Here is a 27,391-nt window from a genome sequence, read left to right as displayed (position 1 = left end):
CCCGGTCTTCACAACTACCAGCTGGGCTCTCCAGGGACTATTGCTGGCCTGGATTATGCCTTCCTTCAGCAGCCGCTGGACTTCGGACCGGATAAACATCCGGTCCTGGGCGCTGTACCGTCTGCTCCTAGTGGCGATGGGCTTGCAATCCGGAGTGAGGTTCGCAAACAAGGAAGACGGTTCAACCTTGAGGGTTGCGAGGCTGCAGATAGTGAGTTGGGGTATTGGGCCGCCGAATTGGAACGTTAGGCTCTGGAGGTTACACTGGAAGTCTAACCCCAATAGAGTGGGAGCGCAGAGTTGGGGGAGGACGTAAAGCCTATAGTTTTTAAACTCCCTCCCATGCACCATTAGGTTCGCGATGCAGAACCCTTGGATCTCTGCTGAATGGGACCCCGCTGCCAGGAAAGTCTTTTGGGTGCTCGGACGGATGGAAAGAAAACAGCGTCTTACCGTATCCGGGTGGATAAAACTTTCCGTGCTCCCAGAGTCAATCAAGCATGGCGTCTCGTGCCCGTTGATCAGCATCGTTGTTGTTGCCGTCTGGAGCGTCCGGGGCCGCGACTGGTCCAGGGTCACCGAAGCCAGTCGTGATTGGAGCATCGCGGTGTTTTCTTCAGACCCCGTTGAGCCGTCTATGCTGGGGTCCTTGACTATCAGCGAAGATGGCGGCGTCCATGGATTGCACGCGGTGGGGGGTGGACAAAATGGCCACCCCCATGAATCGCACGTGGCCGGGGGGGTCACAAGATGGCGGCGCCCATCCTCCCCTCGTGGTGTCCGGGACCCAAAATGGCGGCTCCCGCGGGCCGCACGTGGATCGTTGGGGGGGGCTGAGTCTGCTGTCCCCGTTCTCCCCCAGGGATTGCGGCGACCCCCGGGACTGGCACGCCGCTGCTTAATGCCCCTTTTTGCCGCAGCTTTTACAAGTCGCTGAGCGGGCCGGGCAGCGCTGCCAGGGGTGTTTCGCCTGCCGGCAAAAATAGCAGCGGGGCCCACCGGGATGGTCTGGTGCTCTAGCAGTGCAGGCTTGCGGGGGGGGGGGGTGCCGGGGAGTCGGTCGCAACGGGGGTCCACGGAGCCCAAGGGGCTGCCGCGCGGTCGGGGCCATAGGCGCGAGCATTTTGTGAGGCCACGTCGAGGGAGGCCGCAAGGGCCCGTGCCTCTGTGAGTCCTTTGCCGAATTTGCGAGGAAATCATACCTGCCACAAACGCACCTCTGATTAGTAGCTCGACCGCGCTCACGGACGGGCAGTTGCAGTTCCTCCCCAAAATCAAGAGTGCGCTGCAGAATTCGTCGAGCGATTCTCCGGGAATTTGCCGTCTCGTCGCGAGTTGGTGGTGTGCGTAGACCTGGTTTATGGGCCGAATGTAGACTCCTTTCAGCATGGCGAGCGCTGTCGGGATATCCTCTGCGTTTTCGATGAGCGAGTAGACCGCCGGGCTCACCCTGGAATGCAGGACCTGCATTTTCTGATCTTCCATGGTCCGTCCGGGGGCCGTTCGAAGGTAACCTTCGAAGCATGCTAGCCAGTGTTTAAACACGGCTGCCGGGTTTGCTGCATGGGGCTGATTCGCAGACACTCCAGGGCGATCCGGAGATCCATAGTCTTTTAAGCTTGCTTAATAAATTGTAGCGCAACAATTACTCACTCAAGTCGAGAAGTGATGAAGTCAATCGAGGCTTTATTAAGCAAGACTTGTTCCCCAGCAGCTCAGTTACAGAATGCGGCTGCTGGGAGAACTCAAGCTCTTATACTCCGCCTTCAGGGCGGAGCCAGAAGGTGGGAGATCCAACCAGGACCCGGGACCTGTCAGCCAATAGCCTCTTGGCTTCACAGGTACCGTATTACCCCTAATACATACCACCACACCAACAAAAGGTTACCAACCTGAAACATTGACTACGGGAGCAATTATCCCGAAACGTTTCTCAGTGTGGTCTCTGGTGGGAACCCAGGTCAATTCCTGCCGGGTGGTTTGGCGCAATGCAGATCGCAATCTACCTACACTTAGAATTTTGTTTGGAGGTTGAGGTGAGCTGCACTCTGATTGGGGGGCGCAGACCTAAAGACGGCGGCAGGTCCGGCTCCTCCAAGATCGGGGCACCATTCTTCCAGGAAGATCTGATCCCAGGCAAACGCTCAGCCCCCCACCGAGTCCCAATGCCACCCCCCCCCCGCCCCCAGGTGAGCAAAAGCTCGCTATCAGGCTGGCCTAATGAACCACCCCAAAGCCCTGCCAAGGTGCCAGGGCACTGCTCTGCCATGTTTCCGACCACCTGAGGGCTACAATGGTCTCCGAACCCACCCCCACCTGCCTGGTCATCACTTTTTAAAAAATTACTTTTTCTGAGTTATAAAGCGAGGGCTCAGAGTGTGGACAGGGGAGAACTCCTAATCCAGCTCCTTGCCTGCTCCAAAAACCAATTCAAATTTAAATTGAATCCAATTCATGGTCCCCACAAGAGGGACATACCAGATCTGAGCCAAAAGGCAGAGCAGATACTACACTTGATCTTGGCCAAAAGGCTTCTGATCTCCATCACTCTGGCTTCACACTGCGCCGGCGGGTGGGAGAATTCCAGGAGCCGGAAGAATCCGGCTTAAAACAGAACTTGCAGATTTAAATAAGGGTGTTGGGCACGAACCAAATCACGGCAGCTGGAGCAGTCAAGGAGCAACGGAAATTGTTCGACAACCGGCGCAAATCCCTCTTCGGGCCTCTCCCAGGATTTTCCCGACTTCGCAGAATTTGCATTGGGCGCAATGCGGCTGGAGAATTGCCCGCTGTTTCTCTACCGGTGCTGCCTAATATTTCCAGAAATTTCTGTTCATGTTGTATATTTAATAACTGAGCTTGTCCATCATCACTGATTTAACTAAATACAAATAACAGACTGATGCTTGACCAAGATTTCTTTACATGTGCCAGGCACAGGTTGCTGTAAGCACATTGAATCTTGTGGAAGTTATAATTTGCCTTCTGTAATCTTTTCACAACATGGTCATGCAGAAACTTAAACAGCATTTTGTCTCCAGCACAAGTATGTTTAATGCTGTATGTTTATGTTTTTCAGAGCGATGCCTGTTTAGTGCCTGTTGATGACCCAAAGGCCACCAGTGCCACAGAGGAAATAAACACTGTGACTAGTTCTATTACGATGCAGGAGTACTTTGCCAACAGGATGGCTCAACTGAAAAAATCTAAAACAGGGCATGAGATCGATCGAAGCTGTGCTGTTCAGGAACTCGAAGGAGATGATTTGAATTCATTCGAAGAAGTAAAAATGAAATCCAAAAAGAAGAAAAAACGCTGCAGAGGAGATGCTGACGGGATTTGTAACTTCAACCAACTGTCTCTACCCACAAAGCAAGTCGAGGGTGAAGGTGATGTGGAACTAAATAGTGGTCTGATAGAAGACAGCCCAGTTAAGGCAAATTACCAGACTAAAAGGAACTTCAGAAAAAGCAGTGCGAAACATTCGGTGTCACTCAACCAGAATATTTGTCCTTTAGGAGAAGTTGAATCGGAAGAGGTTCAGGTTGAACAGTACCCCGCAGTAAATGAGTCATCGGAGAAGCAAAATGAGCAGGATTGGGAAGAGAATAAGAAGAAACGAAAGAAGACTAAGAAGAAAGTAACAGCAATGGGTGAAGATGAGGTTTCTCAATCCTGTCATTCAATAGAAAGGAGGAGGAAACAGAAAGAAAAGAAATAGAAGATTTGGGATATGCCAAAATTGATGGCCCATTTTTAATTGAAAACTATCCAAATGACTTATTTTATTACTAATTTCAGAGTACTTAAATTGTTCCTCTACATTAAGGGCGTTGTAGTCTTACAGCGACTGTTGGAATTAAATTTAAGCAGTCAGCTTTGTAATGGAGGATGGAATACTTGAAGTAAGGAAAGCGATTAAAAGCATGTTTAAACAATTTTCTCATAAATGCACAAAATAAAATGAGTATGTTTATTTGTGGGTATTGACAATAGAGGTCGCGACCGACTCGGTGACGCGACAAGGCCATTAAATCTGGGCAGAGGCCTCTCGCTAGGTTTGCGACGCTCGGAACATCTCGTGAGACCTCGTGAGACGTCACAATCTGGATCTCATCCAGATTTCCATCTCAAATGATCCATTCGGCTCATTTAAATATGTCGGCTCCCGAGGTCCAGGGGTCTACAGAAACGGGGGCCAGGCGTAATGGCATCTCGCTGGATTGTGGGGGGGGGGGGGAAGAGGGGGGGGGGGGCTGCCCAGGTGGAGCTGGCAGCGATACTGCCAGGCCAGTAGTGCCAAGGTGCCTAGGACTAATGCTTTGTTTTTGCTAAGATCGCGCTCTAAATATCATTGTGGAACTCACTGAAAAAAACAACGAGAAATACTCTGCCAAACTCACCCAAAATAACACTTAGAAATTTTTATTTTATTGAAATGTTTTCATTCAGATTTTTCATTTTACACAATACAAAATAAACACATCTGTGTAGACCAGATACAATTTACAAAAGCCAGACATTGGAGGTAACCCCCAAGTCCCTACCCCCCCCACCAATCACCAACTCCCCTGTCCCTTTTATTTTACTTTATTCAATATTTACATCTGTACATTGTACAACAGGTGAGCGAGACAGTTCGATGTATAGTTTTGTTACTGTTGGCCATATTATGGGCAGCACAGTGGTTAGCACTGTTTCTTCACAGCGCCAGGGACCTGGATTCGATTCTCAGATTGGGTCACTGTCTGTGCAGAGTCTGCACGTTCTCCCCGTGTCTGTGTGAGTTTCTTCAGGGTGCTCGGATTCCTCCCACAAGTCCCGAAAGACGTGCTTGTTAGGTGAATTTGATATCTTGGTTTCTCCCTCAGTGTAGTGAACTGGCCCGCGGAGTGTGGTGCCAAGGGGATTTTCACAGTAATTTCATTGCAGTGTTAATGTAAGCCTCCTTGTGACACTAATAACGATTATTTATTATTATCTTCGGTCTCTTCCCGTGTCCCCTCCTGATTTTTCCCTGGGTACCTCCCTTGCTGCTCCCCTTCCTCCCACATGTGGGTGTGGTTGGCCGGGCCTCCCTGGCACCGTTCACACTGGTCTTCCACCTCCGGGAAGAAACTGTTCATGTGAGTTCTGGTTAGGTGCGCTCTGTGCACCACTTTGTGCTGCATGAGACTTAGCCTTGCGCAGGAGGTAGTGGTGTTCGCCCTGCTCAGTGCTTCGCTCCAGAGTCCCCACCCTATGTTTGTCCCTAGTTCTGTCTTGCTCCATGTAAGGGTGTCCTCACCTTCCTAACAGTTGTCCCTAAATGTCCCCACAGTTCCCCTTCTCAATACTGTCCACGTCTAGCAGTTCCTCCGGCAATCTGTCTCTCAGGGCCCGAGGGTACCTCGCCATCTCCTTGCGGTAAAAGTTTTTGACTTGCAAGCATTGGAGCTCCTGTCAATTCGGTAGCTCCAGTCTTCCCGTCGGCTGGTCCAGGGTTATGAGTCTGTCCCCCATGCAAAAGTCCCTAATCGCTAGTGTACTCCCGGCCTGTCTCCACTTTTTAACACTGGCGTCAAGCATGGCTGGTGGGAATTCATGGTTACCACATATGTGGGCCAAGGTGGACATCTCTGTTAAGCCGATGTGCTGTTTCATCTCGTTCCAGGTTTTAACGTAGCTACCACCACTGGGCTGGATGTGTACTTTGCCAGGGTGGTTGGGAACACTGTCGTGGCTAGGGCTCGGAGGGTTGTTCCTGTACAGGAGGACCCCTCCATTTTCACCCATTCCTTGCTCGGCTCCCTTACTCATCCCCTCGCTCTCTCAGCTGTGGCTTCCCAGTGGTAGTATTGCAGGTTCGGAAGGGCTAGGCCTCCCACATTTCTTATGCAGTGTATTTATAGGGATTGTTGCCCACACAAATGCCATAATCATTTGGTCTATTCCTTGGGAAATGGCCTTGGGGATGAAGATCGGTCTGGAAATTTCAGAGTTAAGTTCCTGACCAGTGAGGCTCCTAATTGAGAGAGCGATGTTACATTTATTCTTTTCTCTGACCCTCTCTGGTAGCTTAATCTAGATTATTCTTTGAAAAAGTTTTGGTATTTGATAGATTTTCAGTCCCCCTTCATAATGATAAAACTGGGACAGCAAACCCTATGGAGAAGCCGGGAATCATTCTGAACTTCCACATTTAACTCAGGATATGCAGATACTGGAAGTTGTGATATCAGCCTTGCACTGTAGTGGTGCAAATACTGACATTTTTGCTGTTACAACTACAAATTCCAGGTCAATATAGAGAAATATATTTAAGGTAAGGCCATTGCTTTCAATAGATCACGTACAGTTTACATTGCTTTGTCGGTCAATAATTTATACCAACTGCGATAGATGATTTAACCAATGCCAAAACCAGTGAAAGAGGTTTCTATTCTGGTGGGCTGCTCCTCTCAGACAATTTGATTATCAAATCCTCAGCCAAGTCAGGTATTGATCTAGCCCAGAGCGGGTTCATTCGCATTCAATCCCTAGCATGTGCCCAGACAGCTGATGTCATCTCAGAAGATTTATCCAAGAACTGAGGTGTACAGAAACCATGTCAAGGGCAGCACGGTAGCCTAGTGGTTAGCACTGTTGCTTCACAACACCAAGGTCCTGGGTTCAATTCATGCCTTCGGTCACTATGTGCGCAGAGTCTCAAGGTCCTCCTCCCAGAGTCCAAAAATGTGCAGGTTAGGTGGATTGGCCATTCTAAATTGCCCTCCATATCCAGAATGGTATGGTAGGGTTACAGGGATACAATGGACGTGTGGGTTGAAGTAGGTTGCTCTTTCCAAGGGCTGGTGCAGCCACGAGGGGCTGAATGGCCTCCTTCTGCACTGTAAATTTTATAACATTTAATTCTATCTGAACACCTTTCACTCCGATAGCTTTTGCCCTCGAAGAGATTTTAATTATATAAAATGAACTGCTACTCAAGAACAATATTTCCTCACTTTCACCTGGAGACTTCTGGGTTTTGTATTATTGCTTGTGTCTGAATATGAAGTTGACAATTCTATTTGCTAATGTATTGTTTTGTGGCATTGCTTACTAAACATGCAAATGGGGTGGCCATACCTGGAACTAGTTAGATCTATTGAGTCAACAATACAGATGCCAGTGAAAATTAAATCTTTCAATTAAAATAATCAAATCCTATTGTGTAGAAAGAGGCCATTCTGCTCATCCTGGCTGTGCTGCGACTTTGAAAGAGTTACCCACATTGTCCCTTTCAATTACTCCCTTGAAGTACATATCCTGTTGCTCTTTGAAAGTTACTGATTCCACCACACTTCCAGATCACGCCTTTCAGATTTTACCAACCACACATGAAGACATTTCTCATTTCCCTAAAAGTCCTTTTGCCGACTATTTTAACCTCAATTTTAAATACATGTACAAGGTCTCTGTTAAGCATCAAGCTTCCTCTTTCCTCAGATCAATCCCAGCATCCCCAGTCTCCTGTTCTGCTGCTGGATCAGGCCCCAGCAACTCGGGGTTATTTTAAATTTAAAAAATAGATTTTTATGAAGGTTTTTGCAAAATTTAAAAATATTTCCCCACCCATGTTCACACCTCAACCATCTAACACTTGTCCACCTGCCCCCCCGCCCTTCAGAATGCCGCTTCTGCCGACATTTAAATTTTCCCCAACAAAGTCGACGAATGGCTGCCACCTCCGATAGAACCCGAACATGAAGCCTCAGAGTCATCGAATTTAAAGTGCAGAAGGAGGCCAATCAGCCCATTAAGTTTACACCAATTTCTGAAAGAGAATCCTACCCAAGCCCACCCCTGTAAGCCAGCAATCCCACCTGATGTTTGGACACTAGAGCAATTTAGCATGACAAATCCACTTAACCCACACATCTTTGGGCTGTGGGAGGGAACTCCACACAGATAAGGGAGAAACGTGCAGACTCCACAGACAGCAATCTGGGAATCGAACCTAGTCACAACAACTCCCTCTCTCGGCTCATTCCAAGCTCATCTTGACCCCCGATGCCTCACCTCATGTTCCCTTAACCAGCAGGTTCAGTAGGAGGTCTAGTGGAGACAGCCACAGTAAATAGCCCCACCAGTCAGGCTCAGCTCTACAAGGAGGTCCCAGACCTGCTCACACCCACTCCCCCACACTGGGTGGCCAAACAGGGGTAGGGGGACTGAAACAAACCAAATTAACAGCACCATAAAAACTACTGTCTCAAGTAGAAGAACCATTCAAGGAGATATGGTTCTTGGAGCTTTTGAGTGCACGAACCCCAGCCATTATTTCAATGGACTCAGACGAAGGAGATGCAGAGACCAATCAGCGCCCAGACACAAGGGATCACTGCTTTATTGATAATTAATTTGATGACTGGGTGAACAGAGTTTGATTGCGTTTCCTGTACAGGAACAAGGTGATCAATGAAGCAGCGATCAGAGAGACAGCCGTCACAGTCAGGGTCACGATCAGGACCACCTCAGACTCCACACCTACAAACCAATGAGAAGCTAATGGTTAGTGAAGGAATCACTGAGGGGAAAATGGAAACCAGCAGTCACCAACTCACCACCTGGAGACCTCTCCTGCATCCTTCCCTCATTCAGGGAGTCTGTTGCCAGGTTGGTCACATCAGTATCCAGAATGATCAGGGGTCCAAGAGAGGCCTCAGCTTCCCACTTCAATCCAACTTCACTCTCTGCAATATCAAAAACAGTCCAGTTAGAGAGGGGAAAGGGGAAATCTCCAACATCTAGGAGGATCAATGTCCTACCAGCTTCAGCTCCAAGATCTCTCCTTCCTCTGGATCCAAATCGCAGCTCCCTTGTGGCACAGTTCCCCACACGGCAACAGGCACAAATGTCAATGCTCGATTCCTCCAATGGGGTCCAGCTATGCAAAACAAATCAGTCAACCAACTGTGTTGTGCATCACTTCTCCACGCGTGAGAGAGAGTGAGAGAGAGTGAGAGAGAGTGAGAGAGAGTGAGAGAGAGTGAGAGAGAGTGAGAGAGAGTGAGAGAGAGTGAGAGAGAGTGAGAGAGAGTGAGAGAGAGAGAGTGAGAGAGAGTGAGAGAGAGAGAGTGAGAGAGAGTGAGAGAGAGTGAGAGAGAGAGAGTGAGAGAGAGTGAGAGAGAGTGAGAGAGAGTGAGAGAGAGTGAGAGAGAGTGAGAGAGAGTGAGAGAGAGTGAGAGAGAGTGAGAGAGAGTGAGAGAGAGTGAGAGAGAGTGAGAGAGAGTGAGAGAGAGTGAGAGAGAGTGAGAGAGAGTGAGAGAGAGTGAGAGAGAGTGAGAGAGAGTGAGAGAGAGTGAGAGAGAGTGAGAGAGAGTGAGAGAGAGTGAGAGAGAGTGAGCTTACACATTCTGTGTCTTCTGAAAAGTGCAAGCTTTGTTCCTGGAATCTCTCCGATCCACTGGAGCTACTTTCAGGTGACAAGTGATGAAAATCTGAGGGAAACATCAACAAGTCGTTATTTAATGTCTCCCTCCCAACACAGAGACCCCAATGATCAGTTTCCTCTTACCAAGGAACGGTCATCTCCAAAGAAACGGAATGAATCCAGGTCAAACCGGAGCTTGTCCATCTCCTGCTCACCACTTGGCAACACAAAGGTTGAAAAGGAGTCCTCAGCTTTGCTGTCCAGGAGGCAACTGAAGATAAGATCAAAAAAGGGACATTAAGTGAATCAAGTGAAGCCAGTGAGATGGGAGCAGCTGGAGAAAGCAGAAAGCTCCTTACCCATTGTGGTCAACAATGCTGTATCTCGGGGTGGAGTCCTTGTCTGGGCTCAATGTAGCTACACAGCGGTCAATGTAGAGCTTCAGGGGCATGTGGTTACTCATTGAAACAGCGGCTTCAATGTGAATGAGGTCACCCAGGTAGTAGACAGTGGAAGTGCGCTCTGTGAACCAGTCACCTGAAGAACAAGAGGACAAGGGTTGGAGACAGTGGGTGTCACTCCAGAGAGTGAAGACAGGGAATCACTCCCCATCCACCCATCACGTACCATTCATTAGGCGCAGGGAGAATGAAAGATGTCCTTCTCCAGACCTGGTGGAGCTGAAGGGGATCCAGGTAGGCCTGATGGGGTTACTGCTCACATTGCCCTTCCTGGAAAGACAGCAGAGTCATTTTAGGACAACTTCAAAGAACATCAGTGGATCTTATTGGGCATTGAATAAAGATTCTCACCTAAGGTACTGACACTCAATGGGAACGACAGCTCCATTCGTTCTCACAATGACAGATCCATGATACTCTGGGCTGTGGGTCAGGTGGGTGGTGTAGATCAGGAAATCTCCAGGCATCTGAAAGACACCAGGTTAAGGAATGAAGAACTGATCTGAATTGAGAAAGTTCTACACAGGGGCTAACACTGAACTCACCCCATCCAATTAAAACAATTCAAGGGGATTGGCAGGGTCAGTGCAAAGAGGCTGCTGAGCCCCAGCTGCAGAGTCAATGCAGGTGGCTGGGAATGTTCAGTCACAGAGGATATTCAGGACAGATGGATTTATTTTTGGATATTCAGGGAATCATATTGTCACACAGGGACATGGAAGCTGTGGGAAGTTCAGCCCTGATCTTAATGATCAGGGACAGGCTGGAGGGCCTCATTATTGGTGCTCAGCAACCCCCAGCCATTTATACAAAGATCATTAGCACCAGACCAGTATCAATTAACATGAAATTGAGTCAATAAAAGGACAACTTCAGTTAACATGAAAAAGGAGCCACAAGTGGACAATAATATGGAGCCTGGAAATAGAACAGTTTTAATCCAGGGCCCCACTGATTCCAATGACTGGGAAAGTGGAAAAGTGGAACAGGTGGCATTCCCCTTGGGTCCAACCCATCTGAATTCCCATTTCATTCTGTTCATTAGCACCCAACCCAATTGGATTAAACTAGACGGAAACTAAACCCTCAGTGAAATTCATCTGAATGAGGAGGAACAAGGGTGGGGGAAATAGAGCAGAAAATCCAAGAGAGGAAAAGCTTGGAGGAACCAAAAAGAGAAGCTTTCAGACCAATGGGGTTGAAGAGACTCAGACCAAAGGGAGCAACGTACAATCCAGAATTAGAAAGCTAGTTTGGGGGGTTTAAGATGCAGGCGGCCAGTATCCCCTCAATATCAATGACATCTCACCAATGGAATGAAGAGTGTGGAACAATCTCCAGCCCAAGATTAGAGCCAGAATTGAGGTTTGACATTACCTGCAATTTGCTGCCACACTCATGGAGCCCATAGTCAAAGAGGACAGTGTGGTTCTGAGAGTAGATCCTGGTTGGCCGACAGCCTGCTGACCCCAGGGTCAGGTCAGCAGCTTTAATCAGGTGCCTGGTTCCAAATAAATCCAGCTGGACCCTGACCAGCAGCTTGTCCTCTGCACACTGCACCATCACAGTCTGCAGTGGAGACACACTTTGACCCTCAGACACACGGAAATGGGAACCAAAGGGAGGAGGAGGGAGTCTCTGAGGCACAGAGGTGGCTTTGACTCTGCTCCATGGAAACCTCTGGCCTAGAAACTGTTGCCAAGCGTCAGAGGAACAAACAACCCCAACTAACACCAGCACTGGGAACAAAGCCCTCACTCCAAACTCCCCCATGATACCAAACAACTGAAACATCCTGTCCACCAGGGAGCAGCACCTTTTATACTCACAACCTGTACTCACCTGAACTCTTTTGAGGTCAATCAGCTAATTATACTAAAAAGAAACAAGCTCAGGGACAAATTAAAAGGGGCCGCTCCTGATAGGGGCACTGCCCAAATAATAATAATAAACTTTCTTATTGTCACAAGTAGGCTTACATTAACCTATTTAATGTAAGTTAATGAAGTCACTGTGAAAATCCCCTAGTTGCCACACTCCGGCTCCTGTTCGGGTACACGGAGGGTTAATTTAGAATGTCCAGATTACCTACCAGCATGTCTTTCAGGACATGTGGGAGGAAACCGAAGCACCCGGAGGAAACCCAAACAGACATGAAGCGAACTTGCAGACTCCGGACAGACAATGACCCATTCCGGGAATCAAACCTGGGAACGTGGCGCTGTGAAGCAACAGTACTAACTACTGGGCTACCGTGACACCCCGAAACAAGACAATAGCTTACAATTACTCCTTAAACAATGCTAATTAATATAGAAACCGAATAATCCTTAACTGCTATCTTTATTTCCACTCAAACAACAAAACAATCTCAGGTCACAATCCATTTATAAATACAGTTAGCACTCAGGAATACTTGCTATCTAGAGATGTCTAGACACTCCAGTTTGTGAAAGAAAGATCTTTTGAGACTGTTTGAAAGAAAGACACCTGGCACCCTGTCAGAGTAATGCAGAATCTCTGACTATATTTCTTCAGAAACATTCTCGGCTCAACTTCCAGCCAAAAGCTAACACTGAAAACCTTAACAGCTAGACTGCTTCAACTCCTGGCTCCCATTAACTACACCATCTCACTAAGCTGAACACAATATATCTAATTTTCTACGCTCCAGGGAAACCTCTGAATATAAAATAACAGTCCATTAACCCAAACTTTTACGATGCTTTAATTGCACCGCTGGCTTCAAAAACCCCAGCTGACTTTCAAATGAGGATTCTTAAAAACATAACTGCAGCAGTCACACACTATCCCAGGCGTTTAACCCTTACTGCACAAAACATATATAATATACCTGAAATTCCTACATTCTTCACACTCCACACAACTGACGTCCTCTATGTTCCTAAGTAGGGACAAAATGTATGTTAGCTAACTTTACTGATGGCACCAAGATAGGTATCATCTTGGTAAACTTACCAATGTCTTCATATCCTTCCAAAAATGTGGTGACCAGAATTTCTTACAATACTCCTGAGGCCTAACCGGTGAATTGTGAAGGTTTAGCATGATTGCCTTGTTTTTGGACTCAATGCCCCTGTTTACAAAGTTAAGTATGTTTTCTGAGTCTTGTTCGACTGGGATTTCTGAGAGCTGAGAAGGCTGAGAGGGGACTTGGTTGAGGTGTACACAATTATGGAGGATAGAAGGTAGATAGGAAGAAACTTTTTCCCTTAGTAGAGTCCAACCAGGGGCCTAGCTTTAAGGATCAGGAGATTTGGAGGGGATTTGAGGAAAAACTTTTCATACAAAACAAGTGATGGCAAATTGTGAGATGTTACAAATATCTCCATCTCCAATCTGGAAGGAGCTGACACGGGTTCATGGCCACAGTCACCTTCACAGCCTCTGGCCCTGCTCTGCGGCTGCAGTTGTGGCTGGTGCAGGTGGCAGATTTCAACGAGGACATTCTTAATGAAATGCAGGTGTCATGCACGCTGTTTCTGAGGTTTAGGTAGGAGAATGCTCCTTGAACATCTTGAATGGAAATTTCCCTATCCCTGGTGTGAATCGATCTTCCCCCTCCCACTCCCCCTCCTCCCTCTCCTAGCTGGTGAGAGCAAACCATTCTCGGCACTTTTACAAAAAAGCCTTTCTATGTTCTTCAGTAGGGACAAAATGAATGTTAGCTAACTTTACTGATGACATCAAGATAGGTGGGAAAGTAAGTTGTCAAGATGAGGTAGAGAGTTTGCAAAGGGATATAGGCAGGTTGGATGTGTGGGTAAAACAATTGGCAGATGAAAAAATGAAATGAAATGAAAATCACTTATTGTCACAAGTAGACTTCAAATGAAGTTACTGTGAAAAACCCCTAGTCGCCACATTCCGGCACCTGTTCAGGGAGGCTGTTACGGGAATCGAACCGTGCTGCTGGCCTGCCTGAGTCTGCTTTCAAAGCCAGCGATTTAGCCCTGTGCTAAACAGCCTTGTGGTGGTAAAATGTGAACTTGTCCAGTTTGGCAGGAATAATAATAAAACCTTTATTGTCATAATTAGCTTACATGAACACTGCAATGCAGTTAGCGTGAAAATCCCCTAGTTGCCACATTCCGGTGCCAGTTCGGGTACACAGAGGAAGAATTCAGAATGTCCAAATTACCTAACAGCACGTCTTTCGGGACTTGTGGGAGGAAACCGGAGCACCCGGAAGAAACCCATGCAGACACTGGGGGAACATGCATACTCTGCATAGACAGTGACCCAAGCCGGTAATTGATCCCAGGACCCTGGTGCTGTGAAGCAGCAGTGCTAACCACTGTGCTATCGTACCGCCTGGGCCCTACTGTTTTCAGCAGTTTCATCAGTGATCTTCCTTCCATCATAAGGTCAGAAGTGGAGATGTGTGTTGGTGATTGCACAATGTTCAACACCATTTGTGACTCCTCTGATACTGAAGCAGTCCATGTCCAAATGCAACAAGACCTGGAAAATAACCAGGCTTGAGCTGACAAGTGGCAAGTAACATTCATGCCACACAAGTGGCAGGCAATGACCAACCCCAATGAGAGAGATTCTAACCACTGCCCCATGACATTCAATGGCACCACCGTCTACAAGGCACAAGTCAAGAATGCGATGGAATACTTTCCCCTTACCTGGATGAGTGCAGCTCCAATGACACTCAAGAAGCTTGACACCATCCAGGACAAAGCAGCCTGCATGATTGGCATCCCTTCCACAAATATTCACTCCTTCAACCACTGACGCACAGTAACAGTCATGTGTACTGTTATGGGCCAGGGTTCAGAGAACTCCAAAGTATATCATGGTGATCACCTGACCCACGTCTTTTACTAGATTGTGGTATGGGGAGCACACGGCCCATTTTATGGGTGTGGTGCAGCAGAAATCTAAAAGTAATATTTTTAAGCAAAACAATGTTTATTCTCTGAACTCAGTTAACCTGTTTAAAACATACAGTGACCATCTTAGCAACCATCAATTCAAATACAACCCCCAAAGAATACAAAACTCTAAGTAATCCTTAAACTTTCCTTTTAACATCCATAAGACTAAAACCCTTTTTACAGAAGCACTTCAGGTTTAAATACTCTACTGAGAGCAGTTATCACTCTGAATTCACCAAATGATCGAGAGATAGTGTTTCAATGGCAGAGATCAAAATTACTGGCTGCAGCTCCAACACTCTAACAAAACTAAAAAACACAGTCACACCCAAGCTTTTCCTCAAAGCGAAACTAAAAAGCAGAGTCAGAGCTCAGCTCCACCCACACTCTGACATCACTGCAGCCACTTGAGCAGACAAACATTTCTTAAAGTGACATTCCCATGACACCTCCCCACAAGAAAAAAAAATAAACCATCAACTTCAAGATGGTTTCATTTTTCACCTTTTCACTATCCTTTAAGAAATTCAGACAGTAAATATTCATTTCTGTTTCAAAAAAACACCACACGCAAACATAATAATAACAGTCCATTTTAGTTCTTCCTCCACCGACCCGGCTTCTCGTTATCACATTCGTGACAAAGCATCGGCTATCACGTTTTCTCGTACTGCCACACGTATTATTTTTAAATGAAATTGCTGTAACAATAGACTCCATCGAAACAGCCTCGCATTGTTATTCTGGAATTGCACCAAAAAGTCAATGGATTATGATCAATATAGATAATTTTGTCAAACGGATTGCTGGTCACATAAATTTGAAAATGTTGCAAAGCCTTTCAATCGTAGAATACTTCTTCTGGTGAGAATTCAATTTCTTAGAAAAATAACCAATAGGCCGTTCTCGCCCTTCGTCGTCGTCTTGTAGAAGCACCGCACCTACGCCCACATCACTCGCATCAACAGCCACTTTGAATGGTTTTGTGTAATTTGGGATGGCTAACACAGGAGCAGTGGTTAATACCGCCTTCAGGCCGTCAAATGTCTGTTGACACTCCGCTGTCCACTGGAATTTGTTACGCTTCTTGAGCAAGTCCGTCAGTGGAGCGACCACAATGCGAAAATACGGTACAAGTTTCTGGTAAAATCCACTCATACCAAGAAATCGCATTATTTCCCGTCCTGTCAAGGGTATCGGAAACTCCCCAATAACTTTTGTTTTCACATCCCGTGGGACCATTCGCCATTAGACCCTGTCCAATTGTATGGCCAAGGAAAGTGACTTGGGCTTTTCCAAATTCACTATTGGCTCGGTTTATCACCAAACCCGCCTCCTGAAGTTGATCGAATAACTCCATCAGATGCTTCAAATGTTCTGTCCATGTCTGGCAGAAAATTACGAGATCATAATTGGGTAATCCTGAAACAACTTTGTTAGTTAACCGTTGAAATGTGGCTGGGGCGTTTTTCATGACAAATGGCATAACTTTGAATTGGTATATACCATCTGGAGTCACAAAAGCAGAAATTTCCTTCACCCTTTTGGATTGGATTGGATTGGATTGGATTTGTTTATTGTCACGTGTACCAAGGTACAGTGAAAAGTATTTATCTGCAAGCAGCTCAACAGATCATTAAGTACATGAGAAGAAGACTTCCGGGTGCGGCGATGACCAGCTGAGTCGCACGTTTCAGCAGCTCCCGGTGGAACGGACTTTTGGGCTCTTAATAAGAGTTCCAACGCAATTTTAACGGCTAAAAGTACTGTGCGGTGAACCAGAAGGGAATCCCCCCTGGATACGGATGAAAAAAGGAGAGGAAGGTGGCCGGATTGCGGTGGACCCTTTAGAGCAGCGGCAAGGAAGGCAAGCAAAAACCAAGATGGCGTCGGAAGGTGGCAGTTTAATATGGGGCCCTGAACAACACGAGTTTTTGAAACACTGCGTGGAAGAACTTAAAAAGGAAATGAAGAAGGAGCTGTTGGCCCCGATATTACAGGCGATCGAAGGGCTAAAGGAGGAGCAAAAGACTCAGGAGCGGGAGCTTTGGTTCGTGAAGGCAAAGGCTGCCGAGAATGAGGACGACATACAGGGCCTGGTGGTGAAGACGGAGATACACGAGGCACACCATAAACGATGTGTGGAAAGGCTGGAGGCGCTGGAGAACAACGCGAGGAGGAACAACCTAAGGATTCTTGGTCTTCCTGAAGGTGCGGAGGGAGCGGACGTCGGGGCATATGTGAGCACGATGCTGCACTCGTTAATGGGAGCGGAGGCCCCGGCGGGTTCGCTGGAGGTGGAGGGAGCATACCGAGTGATGGCGCGAGGACCGAGAGCAGGAGAAATTCCCAGAGCCATAGTGGTGAGATTCCTCCGTTTTAAGGATAGAGAGATGGTCCTTAGATGGGCAAAGAAAACTCGGAGCAGTAAGTGGGAGAACGCGGGTATCCGCGTATACCAAGACTGGAGTGCGGAGGTGGCGAGAAGGAGGGCGAGCTTTAATCGGGCCAAGGCGGTGCTTCACAAAAAGAAGATAAAATTCGGAATGCTGCAACCGGCAAGACTGTGGGTCACATATCAAGGGAGGCACCACTACTTTGAGACGGCGGATGAGGCGTGGACTTTTATCGTGGAAGAAAAATTGGAATGAGCGGGTTATGAAAAAAAAGAACGTTTGAAACAAAGTGGTGGGGCGAGCATGGGGGGGCGAAGAGGGGGTTAAAAAGGGGGGAAAGAGGAGTTTTATGTTATTAATCCTGCGATGTGGTAACTTTTCTCTCTTCCACAGGAGGTGGTGGGGGGAGGAAAGGAGGTGGAGAAGATGGGGCGTTGGCCATTGGAGGCGGGGCCAAGGGGGAAGCGCGGGCTCGGTTCCCGCGCTATGATAATCATGGCGGGAATAGGGAAGCAGGAAGGAGGGGGCGTCGCACGGTGCGAGCCGAGGTCACGGGGGGAAGCCGAGGTCGGCCAGAGTTTGTTGACTTCTGGGAGCAACATGGGGGGTGTAACTACGCTAGTGGGGGATCTAGCGGGGGGGGGGGGGGGGGTGGGAGGGGGGAATTATTGGGCTGCTGCTGCTGGGGAGAGGGGGGAGCTGGTATGGGGTGGGATGGGCGGGGGGGCACCGCCTGGGGGGGACACAGCTGCGTGGGAACCGGGTGAGGAGCTGGAAAAAGGGGATGGCTAATCGGCAAGGGGGGGGGGTAAAAAGCCCCCCTACCCGGCTGATCACGTGGAACGTGAGAGGGCTGAACGGGCCGATAAAGAGGGCACGGGTACTCGCACACCTTAAGAAACTTAAGGCAGACGTGGTTATGTTACAGGAAACGCACTTGAAACTGATAGACCAGGTGAGACTACGCAAAGTTTGGGTGGGGCAGGTGTTCCATTCGGGGCTAGATGCGAAAAACAGGGGGGTGGCTATATTAGTGGGGAAACGGGTAATGTTTGAGGCAAAGACTATAGTGGCGGATAGCGGGGGCAGATACGTGATGGTGAGTGGCAAACTTCAGGGGGAGACGGTGGTTTTGGTAAACGTATATGCCCCGAACTGGGATGATGCCAATTTTATGAGGCGTATGCTAGGACGCATCCCGGACCTAGAGGTGGGAAAGTTGGTAATGGGGGGAGATTTCAATACGGTGTTGGAACCAGGGCTGGACAGGTCGAGGTCCAGGACTGGAAGGAGGCCGGCAGTAGCCAAGGTGCTTAAAGATTTTATGGAGCAGATGGGAGGAGTAGACCCGTGGAGATTTAGCAGACCTAGGAGTAAGGAGTTTTCGTTTTTCTCCTATGTCCACAAAGTCTATTCGCGAATAGACTTTTTTGTTTTGGGAAGGGCGTTGATCCCGAAGGTGAGGGGAACGGAGTATACGGCTATAGCCATTTCGGATCACGCTCCACATTGGGTGGACTTGGAGATAGGGGAGGAAACAGAAGGGCGCCCACCCTGGAGAATGGGCATGGGACTAATGGCAGATGAGGGGGTGTGTCTAAGGGTGAGGGGGTGCATTGAAAAGTACTTGGAACTCAATGATAACGGGGAGGTCCAGGTGGGAGTGGTCTGGGAGGCGCTGAAGGCAGTGGTTAGAGGGGAGCTGATATCAATAAGGGCACATAAAGGAAAGCAGGAGAGTAGGGAATGGGAGCGGTTGCTGCAAGAACTTCTGAGGGTGGACAGGCAATATGCGGAGGCACCGGAGGAGGGACTGTACAGGGAAAGGCAAAGGCTACACGTAGAATTTGACTTGCTGACAACGGGTACTGCAGAGGCACAGTGGAGGAAGGCACAAGGTGTACAGTACGAATATGGGGAGAAGGCGAGCAGGTTGCTGGCCCACCAATTGAGGAAAAGGGGAGCAGCGAGGGAAATAGGGGGAGTGAGGGATGAGGAAGGAGAGATGGAGCGGGGAGCGGAGAGAGTGAACGGAGTGTTCAAGGCATTTTATAAAAAATTATACGAAGCTCAACCCCCGGATGGGAGGGAGAGAATGATGGGCTTTCTGGACCGGCTGGAATTTCCCAAGGTGGAGGAGCAGGAAAGGGTGGGACTGGGAGCACAGATTGAAATAGAGGAAGTAGTGAAAGGAATTAGGAGCATGTAGGCGGGGAAGGCTCCGGGACCGGATGGATTCCCAGTTGAATTTTACAGGAAATATGTGGACTTGCTCGCCCCGCTACTGATGAGGATGTTTAATGAGGCAAAGGAAAGGGGACAGCTGCCCCCGCTGCAATGCGGGTCCTATAGACCTATTTCCCTCCTAAATGTAGACGCTAAGATTCTGGCCAAGGTAATGGCAATGAGGATAGAGGATTGTGTCCCGAGGGTGGTCCATGAGGACCAAACTGGGTTTGTGAAGGGGAGACAGCTGAATACGAATAGACGGAGGCTGCTAGGGGTAATGATGATGCCCCCACCAGAGGGGGAAGCGGAGATAGTGGTGGCGATGGATGCCGAGAAAGCATTCGAGAAAGAGTGGAGTGGGATTATCTGTGGGAGGTGCTGAGGAGATTTGGTTTTGGAGATGAGTATGTTGGATGGGTGCAGCTGTTGTATAGGGCCCCAGTGGCGAGTGTGGTCACGAATGGACGGGGATCTGCATACTTTTGGCTCCATAGAGGGACAAGGCAGGGATGCCCTCTGTCCCCATTATTGTTTGCACTGGCGATTGAGCCCCTGGCAATAGCATTGAGGGGTTCCAAGAAGTGGAGGGGAGTACTTAGAGGAGGGGAAGAACACCGGGTATCTCTGTATGCGGATGATTTGCTGTTATATGCAGCGGACCCGGCGGAGGGGATGCCAGAGATAATGCGGACACTTCGGGAGTTTGGAGAATTCTCAGGATATAAACTGAACATGGGGAAAAGTGAGTTGTTTGTGGTGCATCCAGGGGAGCAGAGCAGAGAAATAGAGGACTTTCCGCTGAGGAAGGTAACAAGGGACTTTTGTTACTTGGGGATCCAGATAGCCAAGAATTGGGGTACATTGCATAGGTTAAATTTAACGCGGTTGGTGGAACAAATGGAGGAGGACTTCAAGAGATGGGACATGATATCCCTGTCACTGGCAGGGAGGGTGCAGGCGGTTAAAATGGTAGTCCTCCCGAGATTCCTCTTTGTGTTTCAGTGCCTCCCGGTGATGATCACGAAGGATCGAAAAGAGTATCATGAGTTTTGTGTGGGCCGGGAAGACCCCGAGAGCGAGGAAGGGATTCTTACAGCGTAGTAGGGATAGGGGGGGCTGGCACTACCGAGCCTAAGTGAGTACTACTGGGCCGCCAATATCTCAATGGTGAGTAAGTGGATGGGAGAAGAGGAGGGAGCGGAGTGGAAGAGATTGGAGAGGGCGTCCTGTAGGGGGACTAGCCTACAAGCTATGGTGACGGCCCCATTGCCGTTCACACCGAAGAAATACACCACAAGCCCGGTGGTGGTGGCGACTTTGAAAATTTGGGCACAGTGGAGACGGCATAGGGTTAAGACGGGAGCCTTGGTGGAGTCCCCGATAAGAAATAACCATAGGTTTGCCCCGGGGAGAATGGATGGGGGATTTGGAATATGGCAAAGAGCAGGAGTAACGCAACTGAAAGATCTGTTTGTGGATGGGAAGTTCGCAAGTCTGGGAGTGCTGACCGAGAAATATGGGTTGCCCCAAGGGAATGCATTCCGGTATATGCAACTGAGGGCTTTTGCGAGGCAACAGGTGAGGGAATTCCCGCAGCTCTCGGCGCATGAGGTGCAGGACAGAGTGATCTCAAAGACATGGGTGGGGGACGGTAAGGTGTCAGATATATATAGGGAAATGAGGGACGAGGGGGAGATTATGGTAGATGAGCTGAAAGGGAAATGGGAAGAAGAGCTGGGGGAGGAGATTGAGGAGGGGCTGTGGGCGGATGCCCTAAGTAGGGTAAACTCATCATCCTCGTGTGCCAGGCTATGCCTGATTCAATTTAAGGTGTTACACAGGGCGCATATGACTGGAGCACGGCTCAGTAAATTTTTTTGGGTAGAGGATAGGTGTGCGAGATGCTCGAGAAGCCCAGCAAATCACACCCACATGTTCTGGTCATGTCCGGCACTACAGGGGTTCTGGGTGGGGGTGACAAAGGTGCTTTCGAAAGTAGTGGGGGTCCAGGTCGAACCAAGCTGGGGGTTGGCTATATTTGGGGTTGCACAAGAGCCGGGAGTGCAGGAGGCGAGAGAGGCCGATGTTTTGGCCTTTGCGTCCCTAGTAGCCCGGCGCAGGATACTGTTGATGTGGAAGGAAGCCAAGCCCCCGGGGGTGGTGACCTGGATAAATGACATGGCAGGGTTTATAAAGCTGGAACGGATTAAGTTCGTCCTAAGGGGACCGGCTCAAGGGTTCACCAGGCGGTGGCAACCGTTCGTCGAATACCTCACAGAAAGATAGAGGGAATGGAAAAGAAGAAGGCAGCAGCAGCAGCCCAGGGTGGGGGGGGGGGGGGGGGTTGGGGGGGTGGGGGGAGGAACCAGAAGGACTCTCAGGGTTGTTAATATATATGTATAATATGTATAGGTCGTTGCTATAAATAATTGTATATTGGACTGTTAAATCATACTTTTGGAGAGTGTTTATCTGAGACAAGGCAGTTGCCATTTAGTTTTAGTTTTAGTTTTTGTTATATATTATTTATTCTTTGTTTATAAAACAGGTCATTGTTATTTATACTGTTATATTATTGTGTAAAGGATACACAATGTACTGTGATGGTTGACCAAAAATTTTCAATGAAATATTTTTTTAAAAAAGTACATGAGAAGAAAAGGGAATAAAAGAAAATACATAATAGGGCAACACAACATATACAATGTAACTACATAAGCACTTGCATCGGATGAAGCTTACAGGGTGTAGTGTTAATGAGGCCAGTCCATAAGAGGGTCATTTAGGAGTCTGGTGACAGTGGGGAAGAAGCTGTTTTTGAGTCTGTTCGTGCGTGTTCTCAAACTTCTGTATCTCCTGCCCGATGGAAGAAGTTGGAAGAGTGAGTAAGCCGGGTGGGAGGGATCTTTGATTATGCTGCCCGCTTTCCCCAGGCAGCGGGAGGTGTAGATGGAGTCAATGGATGGGAGGCAGGTTTGTGTGATGGACTGGGCGATGTTCACGACTCTCTGAAGTTTCTTGCGGTCCTGGGCCGAGCAGTTGCCATACCAGGCTGTGACGCAGCCCGATAGGATGCTTTCTATGGTGCATGTGTAAACGTTGGTAAGGGTTAATGTGGACATGCCGAATTTCCTTAGTTTCCTGAGGAAGTATCGGCGCTGTTGTGCTTTCTTGGAGGTAGCGTCGACATTGGTGGACCAGGACAGATTTTTGGAGATGTGCACCCCTAGGAATTTGAAACTGCTAACCATCTCCACCTCGGCCCCGTTGATGCTGACAGGGGTGTGTACAGTACTTTGCTTCCTGAAGTCAATTACCAGCTCTTTCGTTTTGCTGGCATTGAGGGAGAGATTGTTGTCACTACACCACTCCACTAGGTTCTCTATCTCCCTCCTGTATTCGGACTCATCGTTATTCAAGATCCGGCCCACTATGGTCGTATCGTCAGCAAACTTGTAGATGGAGTTGGAACCAAGTTTTGCCACGCAGTCGTGTGTGTACAGGGAGTAGAGTAGGGGGCTAAGTACGCAGCCTTGCGGGGCGCCGGTGTTGAGGACTATTGTGGAGGAGGTGTCGTTGTTCATTCTTACTGATTGTGGTCTTTTGGTCAGAAAATCGAGAATCCAGTTGCAGAGTGGGGAGCCAAGTCCTAGGTTTTGGAGCTTTGATATGAGCTTGGCTGGGATTATGGTGTTGAAGGCGGAGCTGTAGTCAATAAATAGGAGTCTAATGTAGGTGTCCTTGTTTTCGAGATGCTCTAGGGATGAGTGTAGGGCCAGAGAAATGGTGTCTGATGTGCACCGTTTGCAGCGGTATGCGAATTGAAGTGGATCAAGACATTCTGGGAGTATGGAGGTGATGCGCTTCATGATCAACCTCTCGAAGAACTTCATTACGAATGAAGTCAGGGCCACTGGTCGGTAGTCATTGAGGCACGTTGCCTGGTTCTTCTTTGGTACCGGTTTGATGGTGGTCTTCTTGAAGCAGGTGGGGACCTCGGAGTGGAGTAGGGACAGGTTAAAGATGTCCGCGATTACCTCTGCCAGCTGGTCTGCGCAGGCTCTGATTGCACAACCAGGGATCCCGTCTGGGCCCGTCGTCTTCCGAGGGTTCACTTTCAGGAAGGCCAGTCTGACTTCGGAAGCTGTGATGGTGGGTCTGGGTGAATTATGGGCTGCTGGGGCACTCACCAGCGGATTGTTGGTTACCTGCTCGAACCGAGCATAAAATGCATTGAGTTCATCAGGGAGGGGTGCGCTATTGCCAGAGATACTGTCCGGCTTCGCTTTGTAGCTCGTTATGTTGTTTAGTCCTTGCCACAACCGCCGAGAGTCTGTCTGTGACTCTAGCTTGGTTTGATATTCTCTCTTGGCATCTCGGGTGGCTTTGCAGAGGTCGTACCTGGATTTCTTGTTTCGGTCAGGGTCGTCTGCCTTGAACGCCTCAGGTCTGTCCTTCAGTAGGGAGTCAATCTCGCGATTGAGCCATGGTTTCTGGTTGGGGAACGCACGTACTGCTTTCTTTGGCATGCAGTCGTCCACACATTTGCTGATGAAGTCTGTGACGGTGGTGGCATACTCATTTAAGTTGGTCGCTGAGTTCTTAAATATGGACCAGTCCACTGTCACTCAGCAGTCACGTAAGAGCTCTTCTGTCTCCTCGGACCAGCACTGCACAACCTTCTTAGCAGGATTCTCCCGCTTGAGTTTCTGCTTGTATGCCGGGAGAGCATACAATGGATAAAGGTACTTGCCAGTAATCTTTAAGTAAATCCAGTTTGGAAATAAAAACTGATTGTCCCACTTTCTCAATGCAGTCCTCCAAACGTGGGATAGCATAAGAGTCCATTCTTGTAACTGCATTAACCTTTGTATAGTCCACACACAACCGTTGGGTACTGTCCGGTTTTGGTACCATCACGATGGGTGAGCTCCATTGCCTGCAACCCACTTCAATTATGCCATTTTTAAGCATACTTTCAATCTCTTTGTTAACCTGTGCTAATTCTAAAGGGTTAAGTCTATGTGGATGTTGTTTAAATGGAATAGCACTTCCCACATCTACATCATGTATAGCCATTTTACTGCTTCCCAATTTATCTCCACAATCTTGCACGTCAATAACTCTTTCAGGTCAGTCCGTTTTGCCTCCGGAAGGTAACTGAACAATTTATCCCAATTTTTAAGAACATCCTCGTTTTCCAATTTAATTTGAGGTATGTCAAATTCACAGTCATCTGGATTTGGTTTGTCACTATGAGCTAGAATCATTAAAACCTCCTCCTTTTGCTCTGCTTCCCTTTCAAAGTATCTTTTAAGCACATTCACATGACACACGCGGTGAGTTTTCCTTCTATCCTGCCTTCTTACCACATAATTCACCTCACTTAATTTCCTTTCAATCTGAAAAGGTCCACAAAACCTTGCTTTTAAAGGTTCACCTACCAGTGGTATCAATACTAAAACTTTATCTCCACAGGCAAAACTACGAACTTTGGATTTCTTGCCCACTACCTGTTTCATCACATGTTGTGCACTTTTTAAATGCTATCTAGCCAAATCACCTGCTCTATTTAATCATTCCCTAAAATTTGACACGTAATCCAATAATGTAAGTTCCGACTGCTCACTCACCAATTTTTTCTCAGTCAATTTAAATGGTCCTCTTACCTCATGACCAAAAATTAGTTCAAAAGGACTGAATTTGATTGACTCATTAGGTGCAGCCCTAATTTCAAACAGTACGAATGGAATTCTTTTATCCCAATCCTCTGGATAATCTTGACAATAAGCCCTCAACATTGTCTTGAATGTCTGATGCCATCTTTCTAACGTTCCGTGCGATTCTGGATGGTACGCAGTTGATTTAAATTGTTTTATTCCTAAGCTATCCATAACTACTTTGAATAACTTTGAGGTAAAATTTGATCCTTGATCCGATTGTATTTGTGTGGGTAGTCCATATCTAGTAAAGAATTTAAGTAACTCCTCCACAAACTTTTTAGCTGGAATATTACGGACTGGAATGACTTCTGGAAACTTAGTAGACACATCCATTATAGTCAAAAGATATTGATTCTCACTTTTAGTTTTAGGAAGCAGTCCTACGCAATCAATTTCAACCCTTGTAAAAGGTTCCTCAAATGCTGGAATGGGTATTAAGGGTGCTGGTTTTATCACTGCTTGAGGTTTCCCTATCACTTGACATGTGTGACATGATCGACAAACGTTAACTACATCTTTATGTAGTCCAGGCCAATAAAAATGTTTTTGCATTTTAGCTTGAGTTTTTCTTATTCCCAAATGACCTCCCACTGGTACCTCTTGTGCAACTCGCAACACCTCCTTTCTATACCCTACCGGCAATACCATTTGATGAACTTCTGCCCACTTTTCATCCGCCTGCATATGTAAAGGTCTCTATTTTCTCATCAAGACTTCACTTTTACGGTAATAACACTCTGATATACACTCAGATTCCTCTTCCGTGTATGCTTTCTGATACATCCGGTTTATTTCTACATCTTTTTATTTCTACATCTTTCTGTTGTAACTCCGCTAATTTTCCTGAACTAAAAATATCCGCCTCATCCTCCACCTGTTCTTTTCCAACCATCTGATCAAAAATCGTTTCTGATAATAGCACTTCACCTTTATCTTCACTCTCTGATTTCTCCTCTTGTCTTAACCTATGACTTTGCGACCTTGTTACTACACAATCCGGAAAAATCCCAGGATATTCATCTTTCAACACTTCAGTTGTCTGATTTTCCACTGGCTTATCAACGACAGTAGGCATCACTCCCACCTGCGATCCAGCTATATCATCACCCAAGATAAACTGTATTCCTGGACAAGATAGTTTCTCTATTACTCCCACTACCACTTCACCACGCTTCACTGGACTTTCCAACCTTACATTATATAATTGAACACTACACTTCTCACCCTGAATTCCACATATTACCACCTTTTCTGGCAACATTCTTCCCAAACTACATAACTCCTCATCTCTTACCTTCAAAGATTGACTAGTTCCCGTATCTCTTAAAATTGTGACTGCTTTACCTGCTTCTCCTTATACACATGAGTAAACTTTACCCACACAAGTAAAATCTTTAAAGAGATCTGGCACCTTCTTATCAATCACCTCTTGATCAGGCTGTACAATCTTTTGCACCTCCTTCACTTCACTTAGGCTTTCCTTTACCACTTTAACAAACCCCACTGTCTTATCCTGTTTTACCATATCAGCCTTCCCAGTGCTTTTCTTCCACCAACACTGTGACTTTACATGGCCTAGTTTATTACAGTGAAAACATTTTAAACTTTTCATGTCACTTCCAGATCCTGGATTTCCTTTCTAATCTGAGGTACACTCTCCTGATTATCTCCCATCAGATCACCTTTATGAAATGAAATGAAATGAAAATCGCTTATTGACACAAGTAGGCTTCAAATGAAGTTACTGTGAAAAGCCCCTAGTCGCTACATTCCGGCACCTGTTCGGGGAGGCTGTTACGGGAATCGAACCGTGCTGCTGGCCTGCCTTGGTCTGCTTTCAAAGCCAGCGATTTAGCCCTGTGCTAAACAGCTCCTGTTTACCTTTACCACTTGAGTATTTCTCATGTCCCCAGTTTCTATCCCTCACAGGCTGAAACTGATGTTGTAAACCAAACTTTGATTTATGAACTAATTCATAATCATCTGCCATTTCTGCTGCTAATCTCGCAATTTTAACCCTCTGCTCTTCCACATAAGTTCTCATTACATCAGGAATTGAATTTTTAAACTCCTCCAAAAGTATAATTTCTCTGAGAGCTTCATACGTTTGGTCTATTTTCAAAACCCTTATCCATCCTTTTCCCATACCAGCCTCCCCGAGCAGGCGCCGGAATGTGGCGACGAGGGGCTTTTTACAGTAACTTCATTTGAAGCCTACTTGTGACAATAAGCGATTTTCATTTTAATTTTTCATTTCACCTATCAAAATTACTCT

General features: G+C 47.4%; 2 protein-coding genes and 1 pseudogene across 2 annotated transcripts; 2 read left to right on the top strand and 1 right to left on the bottom strand.

Annotated features, from left to right (window-relative positions):
- The first annotated feature begins 1,988 nt into the window (after window positions 1-1,988).
- On the top strand, window positions 1,989-3,721 carry LOC140411458 (uncharacterized). Its single transcript, XM_072500559.1, has 2 exons — window positions 1,989-2,036; window positions 3,080-3,721. Exons 1-2 carry the CDS (start codon window positions 1,989-1,991, stop codon window positions 3,719-3,721), a joined length of 690 nt encoding a protein of 229 aa, XP_072356660.1.
- A 4,989-nt stretch (window positions 3,722-8,710) lies between these two features.
- LOC140411457 (zona pellucida sperm-binding protein 3-like) lies at window positions 8,711-11,631 on the bottom strand. The gene is made up of 8 exons (XM_072500557.1): window positions 11,236-11,631; window positions 10,210-10,325; window positions 10,025-10,128; window positions 9,757-9,934; window positions 9,542-9,668; window positions 9,376-9,464; window positions 8,793-8,911; window positions 8,711-8,715 (listed from the first exon to the last, which is right to left on the bottom strand). The coding sequence occupies exons 1-8, from the start codon at window positions 11,629-11,631 to the stop codon at window positions 8,711-8,713; spliced, it is 1,134 nt and encodes a 377-aa protein (XP_072356658.1).
- Window positions 11,632-13,241: 1,610 nt separating this feature from the next.
- LOC140411456 (uncharacterized) overlaps window positions 13,242-27,391 on the top strand; it is a 73,328-nt pseudogene continuing 59,178 nt past the window's right edge.

The sequence above is a fragment of the Scyliorhinus torazame genome, chromosome 4, assembly GCF_047496885.1.
Source record: "Scyliorhinus torazame isolate Kashiwa2021f chromosome 4, sScyTor2.1, whole genome shotgun sequence".
Taxonomy (NCBI): Eukaryota; Metazoa; Chordata; class Chondrichthyes; order Carcharhiniformes; family Scyliorhinidae; genus Scyliorhinus; species Scyliorhinus torazame.
Note: the sequence above shows the minus strand (reverse complement) of the source record. Positions and strands in the feature narration are given on the sequence as shown.